This window comes from Lipophrys pholis (assembly GCF_963383615.2).
Source record: "Lipophrys pholis genome assembly, chromosome: 16".
NCBI classification, from domain to species: domain Eukaryota; kingdom Metazoa; phylum Chordata; class Actinopteri; order Blenniiformes; family Blenniidae; genus Lipophrys; species Lipophrys pholis.
Window position 1 is genome coordinate 22,055,532 of NC_137634.1, and position 20,297 is coordinate 22,075,828.

Below are 20,297 nucleotides of genomic sequence, written 5' to 3' on the forward strand. Positions count from 1 at the left end.
CATTGTCGTAAAACATTTTATTAATTACACACACACACACACAAAACAAAGCTACACATCAAAAGAAGTGAATTGCATCATGGAAGCATAAAAAAAACCTAAAAAAACTTTTGACACAAGCACGGGAAGAGAGAAAATCGTGTTTATCGAGAGCCTGACAGCCGTTTGAAACGTGGAAAAGTCACATTATCAGCTGGTCTGGAGTTTGAATCCAGCCAATGAAGCCATGCACATCAGGCGCGTACAGCAAGCTCCACCACCACCAACACACGGATATTCACAACGTAAAACCTGCGAGTGTAGACGTGAAGACGTACAGACCGAGCGGCTGCCAGTGAGATGTGGCTCCAGGAGCAGGACACAGTCGGTCTTACAAAGTGCGGGAAGGTCGGACCAACGGCTCGACTCCCAAAAAACGTGCGGCGCGTTTCCTCCCAACGGGGTGCAGAGCGTTGCAGCAGCGGCTTACGGGTGTGTGTTAGGATTATTTAGAAAAAAGTAAACATTGCAGCAGAGAAAATAAATGTAAAAAAAAAAATAAAAATAAAGAGTAAATATGCCACGACTTAAAGGATCAGTTCATTCAAATCAGGATATTTTCCTCAGTTGGGATTTTTGTTTTGCCTAAATACATAAAAACAATCCTGCTGGAAACAGCCCCGCTTCTATCATCCAGAGGAAACATTTTCATCCAGATTCAAAGAAAAATCCCTTAGAATCTTAATCAAACCTGCTAGACAGTGGGATTTCAAACTCATTTTAGACCTTTTAGACTTTAATAGTTTTAGAACCTTTTCAAGATGTAAAAGTGAATGAACATACTTGTTTGGGATTGGAAGTTAGAAAGATTGACGTAATTTAATGGAATATTTCAACAAATAAAGGAAGAGAAGCTGATTCATTTGGTGAAATAGTCGCTAAATGACATCTATCGTACCCTCGGGTAGGAAGACACAATAACTGCTGAATTAAAACAGTTTGTTTGGCTGAACTGACCCTTTAAAAAAAAACTGTGTTAAACCTTTTATATTGAAGATAAAAAGACAAATTAAAGTTGTTTTAATGGTTGACTGTCCTGCTGGTTGGTTGTAAACAGTCAGAGTCCCTCATTCATCAAAAGGCCGGTTTGAGGTATTTTTGTGGAAAAGTTCAGAACCGTGAGAGAAGAACCGACCCGCTGACAGACGTATGCGTCGCACTGATCTTTTCACCTCTCTCACTGAGACAGGTGGATTTCCAGCCACGTAAAGCGGCGGCACGTTGCGTCAGGCGGTCGAACGTTTGAGCAGATGTCGGGGTTAAAGACGCCTGCCCGGGCACGCTTCGCCTCGACGCTCCAGCCCACAGACACGAGCGCAAGGAGCCGTTTTATAATCCACACGAGTCGCCGATACCCTTTTTAAATGTCAAACAAAAAGCAGACCGCTATTAGGAGTGAAGACATTTACATAAATTACCAGGAACGCTAACGGTTCGCCACAGAAAGGAAGAAAGCTGCTGACAGGTTGTGGTGCCTTTGAATAAAGTGAGTCGCTGCTGCTGCTGCTGCTGGGAGACGCAGGCTGAAAGAAGCTGAGTGGGAGTGGAGCCTGAAGCCCAGACAGACCGAAGCTCAACATGAAATATTATAAAACACTCTGATCGATGGTTTCTACATGTAAGTGATTCACTGGTCGGACTTACAAAAGTTATTCATACACACAAATAAAGATCAGTGCTGAAGGTGAATGAAATAATCGTCCTGCAGATGTCAGAGTTCAACAGTTTTCATGCCTTAACTAGTCAAAGAGGTTATTGCACAAACAGTTGTGGTTGTTTTCCTTGAACGTACTTCCTGAACGGACCCTGAACGTGCTTACATCTCCACCGAGAACACAAAACGTCAACATGAAAGCGCGATGCCGCTGCTCTTACAGCTCCTACGTATCGAGACACGATCAGCCCGACGGGTGAGAAACATCGTTCTCGTCATCATGAAAGAGACTCAGGCGGCTTCACTGGGATGTCTTTAGTTAAACTTCATGCGTAAACAAGCAGCTTCTACATTGGAGAAATGTGCAACTAGAATGTGTGGCGTCTTCATGGAGAATCACCGGTCAGCCGGCAGACTGGTGTCGTCGGACAGAAGCTGCTCTCCTGGAAGGAGGAAGAAGAGAAAGAGCTCTTTTATTTCTACATTTACTGGAGTAAAGGTTGGTTCTTGTAGATGGGTCTCAGAACCAAAACAAACATGCTGGACGTGATCCAAACAAAGCTACTTCACAGATCATCAAGCAGGTAGAATTTCTGGAAGTTTAAACCTTCAACTTGTGCACATTTCCCCTTCCAGTCAGAGCTATTACTTTACCCAATATTTTGTCAACATCTTATCACTGACTTGATAATAAATTATTTAAAAATGTATTTCTCCACATTATGAACAACAATCTGGTCTGAAGCCCGTCACTCCTGATTAGAGTTTATTCGACTAAAGTTTTGTCTCTTGATTTTTGGAAGTGAATCAGAAACATATGAAAACAGTAAAATGTCACTGATCGACCTTATTGTGCTGCACAGAAAACACTTTAGTTTTCTCTGGTTTCTCTGCTTCTGCACGTCAAACAAGAAGACAAAATATAGAGACGATAAAGAGCCAAGGTGATTCTTCCAGGTCATATTTTTTGGTCTCTGCTTGACTTCAGCTAAATATTCAGTCATTATTTGGGCTTTAAGATATTTGTTTTGAGATTTTTGAAAACATTGTTTTCTTTTAATATATAAAGCTGTTAACAACAAGGTTCCATCACATCTTAAAGCTGTAAAGAGTAACATGTCATCCCAGCAGAGCAGTCGGTTCTCCGAGTGCGGCTTACTGAAGGTTTCCTGGAAGAAGAACGGGAGGCGGAGCTTCGAGCCATCAGGCTCCTCTCATGTAGATTTTTTTTTTTTATAATAATATTTGTATTACATTTTCAGGCAAACAACAAACACGGCCACAACACAATAGCTCACATACAGCATTATATACATTCGTTTAGATCCAAATGTGTCTCAGTTCTTGATAGCAATTATATAAGGTTTCAGCTCCAAATACATACATCCTAGTATAAACAGATCAATAAGTTGCATACAAAAGCAGATCACGCTGACTTTGGGAATCCCTGCAAGAGCGTTGATGATATTGTGGGTCCCACATATCGTAAATAAAGATCCCAGACTCTATAGAGTACATCCAGCCTTGAGTGGGACATACATAAGAAACAAGTTCAAAATCCTCTCATGTAGATTAAAACCTTTCTATTGAATAAAGCTGAAAGTTAGCGCTGCTTCAAGCCACCCTTGACTATTTTCCAGTGAAGCTGCTGCTGGTTTAGACTCCCGGGAGACCATTTCTATTGCACTGCTTTTCTTATTCCCCATGAATTCATGTCACCACTGACATGGTCTCTGTGCTCTTTCAGACTGTCCAGGTCAAAGGAAGGGGGTTGGCTTCCTGTCTGATGTCTCTTCATCTCTATTCTTTTCTCTCTCTGCCACCCGAGTCTGGATCTGTTGGTGAAAACGTACTTTTCCCGTCGCTTCTTCTTGCTCATGTGGAATTGTTTGGTTTTTCTCTGTAAATGTTAGACGAGTTGGCTATGCTCTAATGAGCGCTATTAAAATAGAAGTGACTGTAATTGGTACCTGTGCAAGGAGGAGTGTGGTTGTCATAGCGGGAGATGTTGCTCTGCAGCGCCTCGTCCTCTGTGTCGCTGTCGCTGCTCGTTGCTGCCACCAGGACAGACGGCGGCTGATCTACAAAGCAAACACGAGACGGATGAGACTGTAAGATATGTACAAACATGAAGTAGGAATTCTTGTTTTATTTGACTTAATCAGACTCAACAGACGCATCTGCCCACAGCAATGATCATGGCCAAGAGAAGAACACCAAGCAGAGAAACAAACCACTAAATCTCATCATGTGGCTCAATTTCTGTTTCTGGTGAATATTATACACATATTGTTTTAATTTGAATGCAAACAAACAGTCTTCCTTTTACAATGAAACCGCTTACGAAAAAGAACAATAAGTCAACAAAGGAGACTTATGATATTTACTTGAAAACTGAGCATCAGATCTGCTTTAAGCACACAGAAACCCACCTTCACTTGACTGTTGCAGTGCCGAGGGTCCCTCCAGCAAGGACTGATGGGAGTTTCCTGAGCTTTCAGACTCGCAGTCCAATATGGCCGTCCTGCAGCAGGAGACAGAGGAATGTAGAATAAAGTCACTGTATTCTGTGTTTCCGCCACGCTGTGTGGGTGTGATGGCTCTCGAAGTCCTACCCCAGCGTCCTGCTGACACACGACTTGCTGGCGGTCATGTAGCTCGGCCCTCCCAGGGAGAAGATGTCGTCCCTGGACCCCGAGGCACCGTAAAGCTGCTGCTCCACAGAGTACGTCTGCTTGGAAGTGGAGACCTGCTCTGATGACGACATGCTGAGAGACAGCAGCGGGCCCTGGAGGCAGTCGGCCTTCAGCACTCCTGCAACAGGAAGAAGAGCAAGGGTGTGAGAACGGCTCTAGTTTTGCTTTAAACATTGCTAGAATATCATGAATGCAACAATAAATAGACTATTGTTGACAAACACCTGACATGTTCATGTTTCATCACAGAGATGAGGGGAAAAAAAACTCGTAACCTGCAATGTTGCAGATGTGTGAACACAAATGGTTGTAAACACGGCTGAACAGCGGTAGAGGGGAGTGTGCAGCGCTACAACAATGTGCAGTTTAACACAGAGCGGCCACTTGAGAGCCAGGTACTATTTCAGGCTGAGCTGGAGCCACACAGAGGAGAGTCAAGTATTTGTCAGTTGGAACTAAATACTTGCATCACGAAGATGATCCGAGTAGGTACTGCGCTGAGAGAGAATGAAGTACACTCAGATTTGTTGCAGTGGAGTCTAAATCAAAAAAATGTCACACCACTCACTGGGCTTCGACTGAGAGCTTTGATGAAGCAAACAGACTTTGTTTTCCCACAACCGCTGAATCAAATGAGAGGCGTCATTCAGAGGGAATAATCTACAGAGTGAATAATTAGCCCCCCCCGCTTCGGAGAGTTCAATCAGGCTTTGAAACTCCTTACTTAAACAGTTGATTTTTTTTTCAACTCCAGGATTTCCTCATTAACATGCACCACAGTGAAAACAGCTAAAGAGCTGCTGACCCTCTCCAAGTCCAAGTCCCTCTTTGGGACTGAGGCCGAGCTCGATGACCGCCTCTGCTCCTCGCAGCTCTTTCTCGATCTCCTCCGGACTCCTTCTCTTCACCACCAGAGAGCCGCTGCTGTCCAGCACCGGGGAGAGAGACTTCCTGGCTGCACACACAAACAGGAACAATATGAGCAGTTAAAAAAAGAAAGCGCAAGCTCAGCAATGGCGGGCCCTGGGAGCCTCATTATCTGGAGTCTGGTCCAAAAGCAGCCACTGAAGAATTCCCTGTCTCGCTGCTTCGGATTAATAGTAAATATGGAAAGATAATGCAGACTAGTCCTTTGCCAAAAACAGCGAGTGTAGAATCTGTAAACTGAGCATAAAATAAAAAGTCACACAGTACATCCTGTAATGAGAAATCCCCAGTCAACAATCAATGAAATGTGGTTTATAGAAGTAAAACTATGATTAGGGACATACTCAGATTTAAAACACGACCTCTGATCTTTATGATCCACATTTCAGTGTTTCTCCAGACAGAAAGCTACTCCAGTACTGTCTCTGGCTTGTATGTTAATGGAGTTGATTTCTACCTTAAAAAGCTCTGTTAGGTTACTGTAAATGAAAGCCGCCGACATCATTGAGTGAACAGTGAAACACTTATTATTGTGTAAATGAACCACTTAATGAAATGAGATACAGACAGCACACAGGACACATTTCATTATTGAGAGTGAGAGAGTATTTGCTCTCCGATGCATCAGCAGCTAAAAATAAATATGATTCTGGAGGCTGATGAGACTTAGTGGATAAACCACGAGTACCTGAGACGACTCCTGCAGGAAAACCAAACAAATGGATCATTTTTTTGAAGCTACACCTTCCCACACGATGAGTTTCTGACAATTCGATATTTTTGCATCTTTTCTGACACAGAAATAACTAAAGATGCCAGTAACAAGCTCCGTCAGCTTACGATAACTATCAGGGGCATTTTGTCCCCAGATCTCTGTATATTCATTAACTTGAGGATGACTTGATGAGCAGCAGTCCTCACCAGGGCGGCAGGGCCGGGATCGAGCCGCAGCTGCTCTCCCCACGAGGTCCAACTCGCCAATCTTGCGACAGGCTGACAACTCGGAGTCACCGTGATGAGACGGCAGATCGTCCATGCCGAAGGCCCCAGATGGGCCCGGCCGGGGGTCTCCGGGGCCCCTGGCCTCCAGCACTTGGCTTTTGACGTCAGACATCTTGCTGCGGACTTCGGCCATCTGAGCCTTGAGGCGGATCAGGACCCCCGAGTCCGGGGCGGACCGCCGCACCACCTGAGGCCGCCGCTCTCGCTCTTTCCTGGAGTGAGAATGAGCTGCAGAGAAAGAAGCAGGAAATAGAACCGACAAAGGTGAACATAATGTATAATATCCATTTAACAGCAGTGCAGATCAAATGGTTTTGGGAGGATTTAATAGGCTCCTCTGACTCGTATTAGAAAAAAGCACTAAATTTATTCAGAAATGTAAATATGTATTAGTTTGGTCCCACATGTTAGGTAAGCCACAAAACTGAAGAACAACTGCAGCTCTACTGCTGCTGCTAAACTGTGACACTGCAGAGAGATTTACTTCTTGTTTTGGTAGGTGCAGTGTGCGAGTATTGATTCTCACTTTAGCAGGAATGATTTGTTGTGAGCGAGCCGACTGTGTTTACAGACCTTGGCTGTGCAGCAGAGATACGGGAGGCCGAGGCTGGAGGGCCCACAGAGACTCCACGCTGTTGCGCTCCTTCAGGTCCAGCAGCTGGATCAGGATGACCGGATCGATTTCCAGCAGGCTGTTGCTGCTCGGCCCGACGGCGCCGCCAATGGCCGCCCCGCTGCCGCTGGCACTGCGCCCTGCTGTGGCTGCTGCGCTGCGATGTAGCGACCGGATACTGGAGCTGGATCCAGCTGCAGGGCAGAGACGGCGTTACATCCATCCATCTTCAACACAGCTCCACCCAGTTCAGGCTGCGCTGGAGCTGATCCCAGCGAATCATGGTTGAAGGCAGAGTACACTACTGTTCAAAAGTTTGGGGTCACTTAGAAATGTCCTTATTTTTGAAAGAAAAGCACAGTTTTTTTCAATGAAGACACTTTAAACTAATCAGAAATTCACTCTATACATTGTTAATGTGGTAAATGACTATTCAAGCTGCAAATGTCTGGTTTTTGGTGCAATATCTACATAGGTGTATAGAGGTCCATTTCCAGAAACTATCACTCCAGTGTTCTAATGGTCCAATGTGTTTGCTCATTGTGTCAGAGGGCTGATGGATGATTAGAAAATCCTTGTGCAATCATGTTAGCACAGCTGAAAACAGCTGAGCTGGTTAGAGAAGCTATAAAACTGACCTTCCTTTGAGCAGTTTGAGTATCTGGAGCATCACATTTGTGGGGTGGATTCAACACTCAAAATGGCCAGAAAAAGAACTTTCATGTGAAACATGACAGTCAATTCTCGTTCTTAGAAATGAAGGCTATTCCATGCGAGAAATTGCCAAGAAACTGAAGATTTCCTACAACGCTGCGTCCTACTCCCTTCAGAGAACAGCACAAACAGGCTCTAACCAGAGTAGGAAGAGAAGTGGGAGGCCCTGCTGCACAACTGAGCAAGAAGAGAAGTACATTAGAGTCTCTAATTTGAGAAATAGACGCCTCACAGGTCCTCAACTGGCAGCTTCATTAAATAGCACTGGCAAAACGCCAGTGTCAACATCTCCAGTGAAGAGGCGACTCCGGGATGCTGGCAAAAGAACACAGAAGTATTTAGAGAAGAAGCAGGCACCTGGTATTCTATCGGTAATGGAGTGGCCAGCGCAGTCACCAGATCTAAACCCCATTGAGCTGTTGTGGGAGCCGCTTGACCGCATGGTACGCAAGAAGTGCCCATCCAGCCAATCCAACTTGTGGGAGGAGCTTCTAGAAGTGTGGTGTGAAATTTCTCCAGATTACCTCAACAAATTAACAGCTAGAAGGCCAAAGGTCTGCAAATGGAGGATTCTTTGACCAAAGCAAAGTTTGAAGGAAAAAATTGTTATTTCAAATAAATATCATTATTTCTAACCTTGTCAATGTCTTGACTATATTTTCTATTCATTTTTACAACTCGTGTGGTAAATAAAAGTGTGACTTTTCATGGAAAACACAAAATTGTCTTGGTGACCCCAAACTTTTCAACGGTAGTGTACATACTAGACTGGACTGTGGACAACTGAATTCTGATGTCACATCAGATGGCAGAGTCAGGATCTGGTGTAAGTAACATGAAAGCTTGGATTCATCCTGCCTTGAATAAACACTTCAGACTTCTGGTGGTGTGATGGTGTGGAGGATATCTACTTGGAATACTTTGGGCCTCTTAGGACCAGTTAAGTATTTTTTTTAAATGACACAGCAGATTGTAGCTGACCATATAATTATCTTTTATTAGAAATTCCCAGCAAATATATGTAATACTAACCTCAACATCGACCAAAATCTTAGAAGAAAATTTGCTGAATTTATGTGACCAAGAATAAAAAAAAGTTAAAAGGAGGTCCAATCAACAACTAGCAAGGTGTACCTGAGGTTTTGGCTGTGTGTACGCATCATTTTTCAGTAAAGTTTGTTCTCTGGTTTATCTGTACTTAAACAACTTAGTTGAAAGATAATGTTCAATTGCAAAAAGATATTTGGATCAGAGATTGATGTGATTTTGACGGACTTCATCAAAACATTAAAGGTATAATTTGAATGTATTGGAAAAAGATGATTTTAATGAGGCCAATTCTTCACTGGAATAACGTCGTAAATGGAGCCCAACAGTAACCAACATGTAGGTTTCTCAAAATAAGTGGATTTCTAGTGTGAGATCAGAATTCCAGGATATTCAATTGGAAATAATCATTTAATTTACATCTGAATTACTTACTCATGGATAATCAATTAAACAAGGTGATATTCAGATGTTATTGAAGTGCGCTCACAGTTTCTTTGCTTTAATAGTGAAATATAATCAACAATTTCCTGTAAAGTCACAAATAAATCTGCTTGCTCATGTGGATTCGTTGGGTTTTTCTCTGTTAAAAGGACCTAGAAATGACTGTGTTGTGTTTGGTGCTATATAAATAAAGTTGAATAGAATTGAATTGATATTTAAGACTTCTGTTTTATTGCTTTTATAGTATTTTTATAGCTAAATAATTTCATAAATACCAACAGGGGATTTTAATTGTATGTTTATATTGACAGTGAGTGGTCATGTTATTAATCAGTCTAGTTCACCGAGTCTCACATTGACTAGTATTCAGCTGCTTTGCTTGCTAACCTCTCAGGAAAACCTCTAAAAATAAATAAATAAATAAAAATCACGTTCAGGCTTTTATCTTTTTTTTTTTTTTTTAAATGTTCTCAAAATAAAACTTTAGAAAGAAATCATGGGAATGTGCAGTAACCTCTTGCTCTGTTCAACTCTGACATCCACAACACAACCCCCCCCCACACACACATGTGCACATATGGACACAAAGTGTTTCTATATCAGCAGCCTGCGATGGGATCAGGGCCCCAACAGTGACTCATCCTCTTCATGCCTTTCAACACCAACACAGTCAAACGCACTGAAGGAGCAGCTTTGAGGCCCACCATCGCTTTACTCCGTTCTGCTTGCACCGTTGTCAAACAGCACAAATAGCTGGGGGCTTTTATTTGCCTCCGCTGAGACAGAACAGGGCTTTTATATGAATGTTTGATGGTCATAAATTATTGTGGCCTCTTCACATCGTCAGATCAGTCACCTTCAGCTCGGAGAAAAAGTCATTAACATTTTTCTCTCTTTAAAATAAAAAATTTAAAAAAAAAAGGCCAGATCCAGCAGCCGTAAAGCCTCACTGAGTCACTCTGAACACAACCGAAAATAAATCAGTTCCAGCAGAAGAAGAGTAATATGCTGATTCTTTAACAGCAGATAGAAGAGATTCTCTGATGTTCCATGGAAGCAAATATGTAAACAGCAATCAGCTCAACGTTGGAAAACATTGGTAAACAGGACATTTACATATTAAAAAATGCTGCAATATTTATTCAAACTTTAAAATAAATTATGGAAATAACTTCATAATGGTGTTTGAGTTGTACCTGTGGCTCCTGCCAGGTCATCAGGAAGTTCTCCTTCTTCCGTCTCCAGGTTCCCAATGAAGTCGACGTCATTCTCCCCTGACCTGTGAAAACATCACAAGACATTAAAATCCTCCAACAGTCATCTTCCAGCGATGAAAACAGCGCGAGCGACAAAGTGGGAAACGAAGCTCACATGGTCTCTTCGTCGATGTCGTTCTCCTCCGTGTTGCTGGTGGCTGTGGAGCTGCCCGACGTGCTGCTCCCATCCAGCGGGTTCACTTCCTCCTCGGTCAGACAGTCCACCTCCAAGTCACCATCAGACAGCTCCTGAACAACAACACACATAACACACACACACACACACACACACGCACACACACACACACACCAGTGTGTTAGCCTGGCCTGCAGCTGCGAAAACAAGGAAAGCTACTACATAAATGCAACGCTCCAGTTTCTACTCTCACATTGGAGTCATCATGCTGGGTCCTCTCTTCTTCTTCGCCTTTTTTAGTGTTGCTCAGGGTGGACTGCAGGTCATCGTCGCTCTTCACTGAGCGAGGGTCTCTCTCGGAGGCCGTGGTGCTTGTAGCAGGTCTCAGGTCAGGAGGCGACGAGCTGCGTGATGTCTGACGACGAAAAAGTTCAATAGCCAGCCTCTGAAATCAGAAAAATTCTATTTGTTTTCCCACTGTAACATCCAGTTACTCACTGGTGACTTAGACATGGTTGGACATAAACAGAGGCACTTAGTATATGTGAATACTTGATATTGAAACCCCAAGACCACTAACTCACACAGTACCTCTTTGAGGTTGTTGATCTGTTGGATGTAGCCGCTCTGGGCCGACTCCAGCTGGCTGATGTACCAGTACTGATCCCGACACTTCTGGAAGAAAGTAGGTGAGCGCACCTGGTAGCTGTACAGCACCACAAAAGGTAAAAACCAGAAACACACAGGAAGAAAACTTTGAGTAAGATAAACTCTGCTTATCAAGGAATATTAAAGTGATATGAGCCCACCGGAGGACCAGTGTATCCGTCTGCATGTTCAGGTAGCCCTCGCTGGCCAGAAGGTCCAGTCTGAAGAATCGGTTGTAGCCCCAGCACTCCCCAACCTCAAAGTCTGAAGCAAACTCCCGAATGATGTTTTTGGTTGGATCGCTGGACGCCTGATGGACCATCTCCACACGGTACTCATACCTGCAATGTGAGGAAAATGACGCTTAAAAGACAAAAGAAAGCAAAGCAGTTTGAAAAAGACAAGTTATTTATACAAATAAGACATGAGACTGTTTTACAGCTTGTGTGATGTTTAATCCAAGAAGAATGTCCTCAGTTTTTTAAAGATTTGGCCCAAAACAACAGATTTAGCCGTTTCTGTGTGATGAAGACAAATAGTGCAAGAACAGTTTCTGCCGGATGAAATGAAGAAAACGAGGCTGTGCAGTGGCGTGCTTGTATAGACTCTCGTTTCATAGTGAGGAGCCTCGTTCTACTCCATTTGCTTGTGGAATTTTAATATTATAATTAATACTAATTCCTGATGTCTGAGTGTCAGAGGCAGGAAGAAAACAACCTCTTGAATCGTTTTGATGAGACATGGATGGAAACAAATTAAACAAAAAACTGAACTGCTTCTCAGGACAAAGACACCATTTTGCTGCACTTCGATAATCGAAGACAAAATTTATTGATTAAAAATAAAATAAAATTTTCCAAACATTGAGGGGTTCAGATCTATTATAAATGAATAAATTAAATGTACATCTTCCTGTGCTCTAATTGTAAACGTATAATATTGTTACCGTCACAACAAAACAAACCTTTTACACAAAGTCTTTTCAGCCCATATCTAACTATGAGAAGGTAAGTGCTGTATGGTATTTTGAAAGGACTTTTAACATTTTAAAAGAGGCTTTTAGTGAAGCAATAACTCACTTTGATGTTTCTGGAAGTCCAGCAGACAGCTCCAGGAACACAGACAGATAGTTTCCACGCACAACGCCATTACCATCCTGAGAAGGCAAATTACACAGACGTGCTTCGGCTTTATTCCCACAAATCTTCCAACAACCAATCACTGTCATAAAAAGCGTATTTAAAAGGTGAACCCACCGGGTAGACTTTGAGTCTCCAGCAGAGGCCTGATATCTGAAGAGGAGGGCTGTAGACCGGGTCCGCTCGCTGCCTCAGCGTGCTACAAACACACACACATACATATCAAACCCACCGGAACACCACCAGGACACTGATCGGACGCTGTTCATTTTTTATTTGCCATTATATGACAGCAGCCGTCCATCCGAATAATGTTGCTCCTCTCTTTCTTTGACACATTGTCTTTCAGGACACAGCTGGGCTCAGTGCACGTCTAATACGTTTCAACTTTCTGTGAGGAAAAAGCTATTAGGACAGACTCACTGGACCTTGCTGGTGTCACCTTCTCCTATTTCTAAACACAATGATATATGATTCATCCAAAGATCCATTTTAATAATAAAAATATGTCATATTTTCATGACAGAAAGTCTTTTTGGGCTGCTCTATGAAGCTTAGGAGAAATGTTTAGTTAACTAAAATAAGCAGTAATTGTTACCGATGAGAGAAAACAACACATTATTCATGATCGGATTACATTCCCTTAAGCATTTGGTTCAATAACAGGAAATTTACTGCAACTGCCTTCATTTTGAGTGGATTTTAATGACCATTTAGTGAACTTTCCATGCTTCAAATTCAGTTCATGGAAACTGTTCTTTGGAAGCCACTCAGCCGTACGTTTGTTCCCATACTGAGGGACCAGTAAATGTCAACTTTCTTGTATGTTAGCTCATGCATCAGTAAAAAGATGATCGAAGAGAGGCTTTTTTTTAATTTCATATTTAATTGGCTTCACCTGGAAGCAAACTGAAAACACAAACAGTATTTCTCATCTGTCCTCTTCATGCAGCATTAGCTACATTAGAAGTGTCCTTAAAGATTAAAATTTGCTGAAATTTTCCTCAAGTCTATTGGAAATAATAATACGAACACACATTTGGACAGTACAATGACTGGCATTCATTTTTTTCTTTAAAAACTGTTTATGAGCCTCTAATACGAGTCACAATGTGAGCGTAGAAAAAGATTTATGTCCCAAAATGGAAATAACTACATGTCCACACAGAACCAGCGATAATGTATGTCTCAAATATCAACTTCATCTGCTGCTGAAGCAACATGAGAATAAAGAGCAATTTTACCTGAAGTTGACCAAAACAAACGTGCTGGAGTCGTAAGCAGGAACCAGCTCGCTGTAAGCACAAAAAGAAAAAAAACTGCTGGTTAAAGCTCTTTAATGGGCTCTATTTTGGACACATCAGTTGTCAACCTGCAGCTGTGCAGATTACCTGGTGAAGTCTGGGGGGACCGGCGTGGTGACGAAGGACTGCATGGGCTTCCGGTGCACCTGCTGGAACATGAGCAGGATCTCCGGGCTCTTGGAGATCAGCTCGCTCTTACTGCAGGAGTGAAGCTGTTCAGCACACAAACAAAAGTAAAAATCATCACACTGTGAAAGCACAAGACATTTTCAAGAGATTTCTTTTTTTAAATTTTAAATCATGTATTCATGTGTAGTTATCGTACACTACTCGCCCTGCACTTCACAAAAGATGCATGCAAATTAAGTGAAAATGACATTGTGTTTATCTATGTATGCACTGTAAAAGTGCATAAAGATAAAGATTGGAGCAGAATCCTTCGGTTTAGTCAATCCTCTACACACTGATATACAGTCTAGTTTATTTTTGGAACAGTTCCAGCACAGCTTTATTTTAAAAAAAGGAGATTTACTTTATAATTCAAAGCAAGCCAACACGACAGTACAGTGAATATGAACCTTAGAAGATAGCCAGTGTTGAATCAATGACGCAGCATGAAAGATTTCATTATATGAGGCTGTCTGAGCAGGCTGAACTTTAATATCACACAACAATATGCAGTGCAGCAAAAATGAATGGAGGCTTTCATGTGCTGTATCCGACCAACCTGATGCTCCACCTCCTGCAGGAGAGACTCCAGCAGCTCCGTCTCCTGGGTCAAGGACGTCTTCTGGCCTGGTGGGAAGGGAGGCAGTTCTATTTTCAGCGTACTTGTGCTGAATGTCAGCGCTGATGGAAGCCGGTGAGTGCGAGTGGGTGGGTGGCGGTGCGGGTTGTGTACGTGTGCAGAGTGCATGTATCCACTCAGTCCAGATAAATATTTCAGATGTATATTACCCGCGGCTATAAAGGGTGCCTCTCACTGCTTTCACCATGCAGTCTGAATATTTTGTTAGGTGACGGCCTCGACCATTCGACACGTTTTAGTGCCAGTTCGGGTGTCTTGGACAAGGCCTTTTTTTTTCCCTCCAGATTTACGAGCCACGTAACTGCGGAATTCTTTCAACCTGTTAAGACACTCGCTTACATAAACAGACAAACTCGAGTATCAACACAAACACAAGTGTCTGCGATATTTAAATCTTGAATTTTGGCTATAATGAACATGATTCTCACTGATTCCAAAAAATTTGTGCATTATTTATTTAGCATCAGCATGAGTGAGCTACTTATCAAACATCATTGGTGGAAATAGTCTTACATGATTATTCTTAATAGTTTATTGCATTTTGGTTTTTTTAAATACATGAAAAAACATGTATTTTCTGTAAAAGTGTATTTTATTGAAGACTTGGATTCACTCTCTGAGCATGTATTCGACTTCAAGCTTATAATTTACCCAAAATGCACTGCAATTTATGTCCAATTCACTCGATTTCTGTAGTGAAATGTAAACAAAAGTGATCAGGCGTCTTATGTGGCCATGAGGAAAACTTTCGGGTTGAAAGGGGCATAAAAAAAAAGTGTCTCTCAAACCTACTAAACACGAGATCTGAGTGCTTTAAGTTCCTCACACTCGGATTGAGCAGCTTCTCATTGTCACAGAGATATGTGCTTCAGTCATACCCATGAGAGTGATGAGTTTGTTCTTCAGCTGGTTGTCCAGACGAGCGATCATCATTTCCACCGCGTTCCGGATCTCTCTGACGCGCTCGTCCTTCGCTCCTCTAACAGCCTCGACGTTCCTCTCCTGAGCTCGCAAACAACCAAACACAGACACAGAGCAAACAAACAGCAGCTGAGTATGGTGAGCCATCGCAACGTCTCAATCAGTAACATATCAGCGCCATCTGGTGGATGAAACAACTTCAATATGATAAATGGTCGTGATTTAGAAATTACTTTATTATGACGCCTTATTGGTATTTTTTTTCCAAGGTTTTTTTTCTTAAGATTTGTTGGGGAAAAGAGGTTAAACTGGATAACTAATGGTTTGCTCAAAAACTGTAAATGCATTGAGTGGATGGGCGTGGAGTCTGATACAGAGAAGCTAAAAATCATCATCTTCGACACCTGCATCCTTTCTGATTTGATTATAAAGGAGAAGAAGCTGGAGGAAGTGGAATTGATTCATGCTGGTACAGGTGGAACGTGGAAACTTCACGCAGATAGAATCGATCACGCAACAGATTGAAACTTGGAACTTTTCTGTTGTGATGCGACAGTTCTAACAATTGAACAGCTGCGTCACCCTGGAATTACTATTGAACTGGAAACGTGATGAAAAGGGAACGTTTTTTTCTGGAACAAAAAAAAAAAGAAAAAAAGAAAAAAGCATTACAGCAGGAAAAGCTACACGGATGACATAACATTTGTTTATTTTTTTTGTACTTTTCTCATTTCTTGGCTTATTGTGGGCATTTCAGTAGCTGCCAAAAAGAAAATAAGTAGCAAGTGCCTCGATTTTTATGTCTCTAACTGTCAATAATGTCTCAATGGAATAATTTACCTTTTATAGCTAAAGTATAGACAGTTTCCTCCAATGATCTCAGTCAGCTCTTAGTGAGCTCAATCCTGAACAAAAGAGGAAATATGTCTGTATTCTGCACAATGTGTGCAGAAGAAATCTCACGACAAGGCTCCAATCAGGCTTCACTGATCAGGAACAGTGAGGGTGATCAGTAAATATTAAGGCTGGGAGTTTTTCCTTTTTGGGGATTTTGTGTACTAAATAAATAAGCCGTCCTCACCACTTCTTGCACCAGACTGATGAGCTCCATGAGGCGGCGGCGGAGCTTGGCAACCTCCTCCTTCACCTTGGTCACATGCTGCTCATAAATCTCCACCAGAGGCTTGAAGGTGTGGCCGCCATGCTGGAAGCCACAAAAACAACATCTCAGGCTATGGCTACTCTAATCTGAACACTCATTCATTCCTAATTGAATGAAAATACTGACTTCATCCCCGGCATCAGGAAGTTGTGAGATATTAAATCATATATGTCCTATTAGTAAATGAAATTGCTGTGACATGCAGAAGTACTTTTAGGTAAAAAGTATAAAAAAATGTGATTTTAAGGGTGTTTCTATATTTGCAATCGAAATGTAATCGAAGCATAACAGATGAATAGTTACCATGCCTCCCCATAGAGCACACTGGTGACAGATGCACTTCTTACAGGTCCAACAAAAGACACTCAGCTTCTCGTGATGGTTTTCACATCTGCAGAAAAACAATCACAAAGACAGAAAAAGCTTCAGTGTGCCTCAAAGTGCTGACTCAGCCTGCCAAACCCACAGTAATCCACAGTAATAACAATAAATAGTTAAAAGCATTGAAAAATGTATATTGACACAAAAACACAATAACAGCAAACAGTAGAAAAAATGATTTATCACATCAACACCTATTAATTTCTTAGGAATAAAAAGCTCTTATTGTTTCTGAAAATAACTTATTTCTATTATTATGTGGTCTGCAAACATAAGAGAATTTCAAATAGAAGAAATGTCATTATTATGGGGATATACTTAAGCTAAATCAAACTTTAAACTTTTAGCAGTCGCTTTGAAGTGAAAGTTTATCACATGTGTGGAAATATGATTTCACACAAAACATTCTACATATCATAAATGTTTTTACATTTAACTACAAAGAAGACAATATAAATAGGCCACAAAGGTGTTGTTTTAATTTCTTCTATAATTTTCTTTTTCAATCTCTTTTAATGCATCTAATATTTAAAGGGAGATATAATCACCTCATATCCTAAGTGTAATTGCAACATTTGTGTTGTTTTGTATGTAGAATTTTGGCATTTAGATCCAGTTAAACTGTGACCATGTTACACACAGTTGACATATCATTTAACTTCATGATTTATTTATTTAAAGTCTTGATATTATGACAGAATCCGGCAGGACTTGAATGTCCATGTTCTTCAAACAACAAACAGGACAGATTTCTCCTTGTTTAGAAAGTACTCATTATCTGAGTCTGCCAGCCGTGCTGTAACAGTTCTTCTACTGAACATGATGGCAGGAAGTAATACAAATGTAAGTTAAATCTTAAATAATATGTTGCTAAAATCAAGTTTGAATTAAAAAAATGAATAATGGGGATAAGTTATATCTTCCCGATTCATCAAGAGCTGAACAATCCTTCAGTCCACAGAGAGACGTAGAGTGAGAAAAACATGGAGGGGGTTGGAGCAGCGTCTCACTTGTCCTTGTCGTTGTCCTCGTGCTTGGTGAGGCTGCAGAGCTGCAGGGTGTCCAGTTGCTGCGTGACCTCCTCCGCCCAGCGACAGTTCACCAGCTCCCTCAGCTGCAGTGGAGCCCTAGGAGGCCGAGAAAGTAGAACATTTGTAACTTGGCTGACGTCAAAAAGTCCCATAGCTTTATTGCAGAGTTCTAAATGCAGTCTTAGTATGCCTAAGAATATGGCATTGAGGTTTTAAGTACTAAAGATGAGCTCAATATACTTTTACATTTCCTCTGTCAAGGTGGGAAGAGGTCACACACTGCATATGCCATTAAAGTATCTTTGTGCAAGTTGGCCAGAAACCGTTGCTGAACAGACTAAATGTACAGCATGAATGTGTTTTTATTAGTACAAATTGAAAGATGCAGCTGAATGTCTTTTGATGTGTGGCACCTTATGGAAAGTGGTAGCTGTGTGACGGCTTACCGACAGTGTGGACACTGGGCTCTCTGCTCCGTCAGCCACCGCTGTCAAACAATACAGTGTTTGATTAAAACCGATACAAGCACGGACACTGATGTAGTTCTGGCAGCAGTCTGGTGTAAGAAAACGTACTCGTATGCAGTTGAAGCAGCAGAGTTTGGAGCAATGTGGACAGAGGCGAGCATCCCTCAGCTTCTCCATGCAGATGAAGCAGCGAAACACCTCAGCAATGCTCTGCACCCAAACAGAAGAAGAAAGTTTTACAGCGAAAACCACAGAACTGAATCGATATCTCGCAAAGGTTTCACAAAGTAACAGACCCACAACTGCTGCCTGTCTTAAACAGAGTTAAAGTGATATAAAAAAGTTAAAAAAAATACTGCATTAATGTAATGTGCCATACAAACCTCAACACTTTGTTCATCCATTTCAGCCAGTATGATGTCGTTGATCTCAGCGTTGATTCAAAACAACAGGTCTAAAAAGAAAAGTGTTGTTAGTGAAAGTGTCTATTTCTTTCTCTCCTATGATCTCATCCCATCCTCTTTGTATGGAAAATGTTTTCACAGTTTTGGGGATTTATTCGGAAACAGTTTGCCATTAGTATCCCAAAAAAACTAACAGATAGAATACATACATACAAACATACCAATAAATACACGCAGACGAAAAGATAACCTCGAACTTTTGTTGGTGAAGGTAAAACAACAACAACCATCAGGATAATCCACAGAGAAAATAATCATTACCCCCAGCTCTAAATCACACTGAAACAGGATGGAGAAGATGTTAATTTTTGAAAGAGATAATCATTGATTCACAATATGTTCATAAAGTGTTTGCAAAATTGCAGTGACGGGCCAACAATGTATTCAGTGTATTTAGACAATTAACACTTCAGCCAGATATTAGATAAGACTACAACTACCTTTTTCAAAAGGTAGTTCAACCAAAGTGTGTTTGGACAAAAAGTCAAAACATATGAGTCAACAATGTAATAGTAAAGCGCTTTTGGGCAACATGCGCGATCCACCGATTGCGCTGCGCAGAAATCCCTATAGAGGATATGATGTAGATATTATGGTGCAGTGCCTCTGTAAAACATGTTTATCTTCGGCTAAAAGCTGCATGCACCAGCTCGGAGTCAAACACAGGAGGCCCACCATCCGCTACCAAAACACAAAACCCACCCGGCCGAGAGCAGACATGACAGGAGCTGCTGCAGCCAAAACGGACAAGTGTGTCACACCGTACATTACCAGAATTAACGAGGGTGCTTTGATTTCAAGAATTTGATCATTATGAGCGTATCGGGGGCAGTTTAGTTAGCTTGCAGGCATTAGCACTCACCTCCCCAGAGACTCCGTGTGTCACACCTGACTAAACAGACGGCCGCAGACACAGGCTACATCATAGTGCAGAGTCTCCGTCGGCCTATCGGCTTCTGAAACTGGAGGGAATGCCCCAGGGTTCAGTCGCGCTGAATTAAAATCTTCACTTTTGGTGATGGAAAAGCGCCACACGGCTGTTTCTTTGCACTGAATTGAGGATGTAGCGGTAACGGCTGCTCTGTCCCCTAGCAATAACCAATTGGATGGCTGCGTTTCTTCTTTGCACGATTGTTGCCTTGCGTTCGCCATAAACGTTCAGTGCGCTTTACCGTCATCTACTGGCTATTTATGGAATCTCAAAAAAAAGTGTAAGCGACCTCAATTTATGTTGGTCCTCAAGCGAACAAAGTGTCCAATTCTAGTCCTCAAGGGCCGGTGACCAGCATATTTTCTCTCCCACTTGAAACACACCTGATTGCAAAGAGGGGCTTGTTATATTTTTTTCTTTGCAAGCTTGTGCTGAAGTTGAGTGTTGTCGCCATCTTGGATAGGTCTTGCAGCCCAACAAGGAAGGAAGCTCGCCTGAGACCCATCCAAGATG

The 20,297-nt window shown here is 41.9% G+C and overlaps 1 protein-coding gene across 1 annotated transcript; it reads right to left on the minus strand.

The window, feature by feature from the left end:
* Positions 1–19,949, minus strand: trim37 (tripartite motif containing 37). Its single transcript, XM_080483008.1, has 25 exons — positions 19,716–19,949; positions 18,773–18,843; positions 18,498–18,599; positions 18,369–18,409; positions 17,902–18,018; positions 16,814–16,901; positions 16,430–16,552; positions 15,306–15,429; positions 14,347–14,414; positions 13,707–13,831; positions 13,560–13,610; positions 12,433–12,514; positions 12,256–12,332; positions 11,338–11,517; positions 11,120–11,234; positions 10,782–10,973; positions 10,508–10,641; positions 10,333–10,415; positions 6,892–7,125; positions 6,238–6,546; positions 5,195–5,344; positions 4,309–4,507; positions 4,126–4,217; positions 3,664–3,774; positions 1–2,136 (listed from the first exon to the last, which is right to left on the minus strand). Exons 2-25 carry the CDS (start codon positions 18,791–18,793, stop codon positions 2,090–2,092), a joined length of 2,865 nt encoding a protein of 954 aa, XP_080339134.1. The 5' UTR covers positions 18,794–18,843; positions 19,716–19,949; the 3' UTR covers positions 1–2,089.
* Positions 19,950–20,297: the final 348 nt, after the last annotated feature.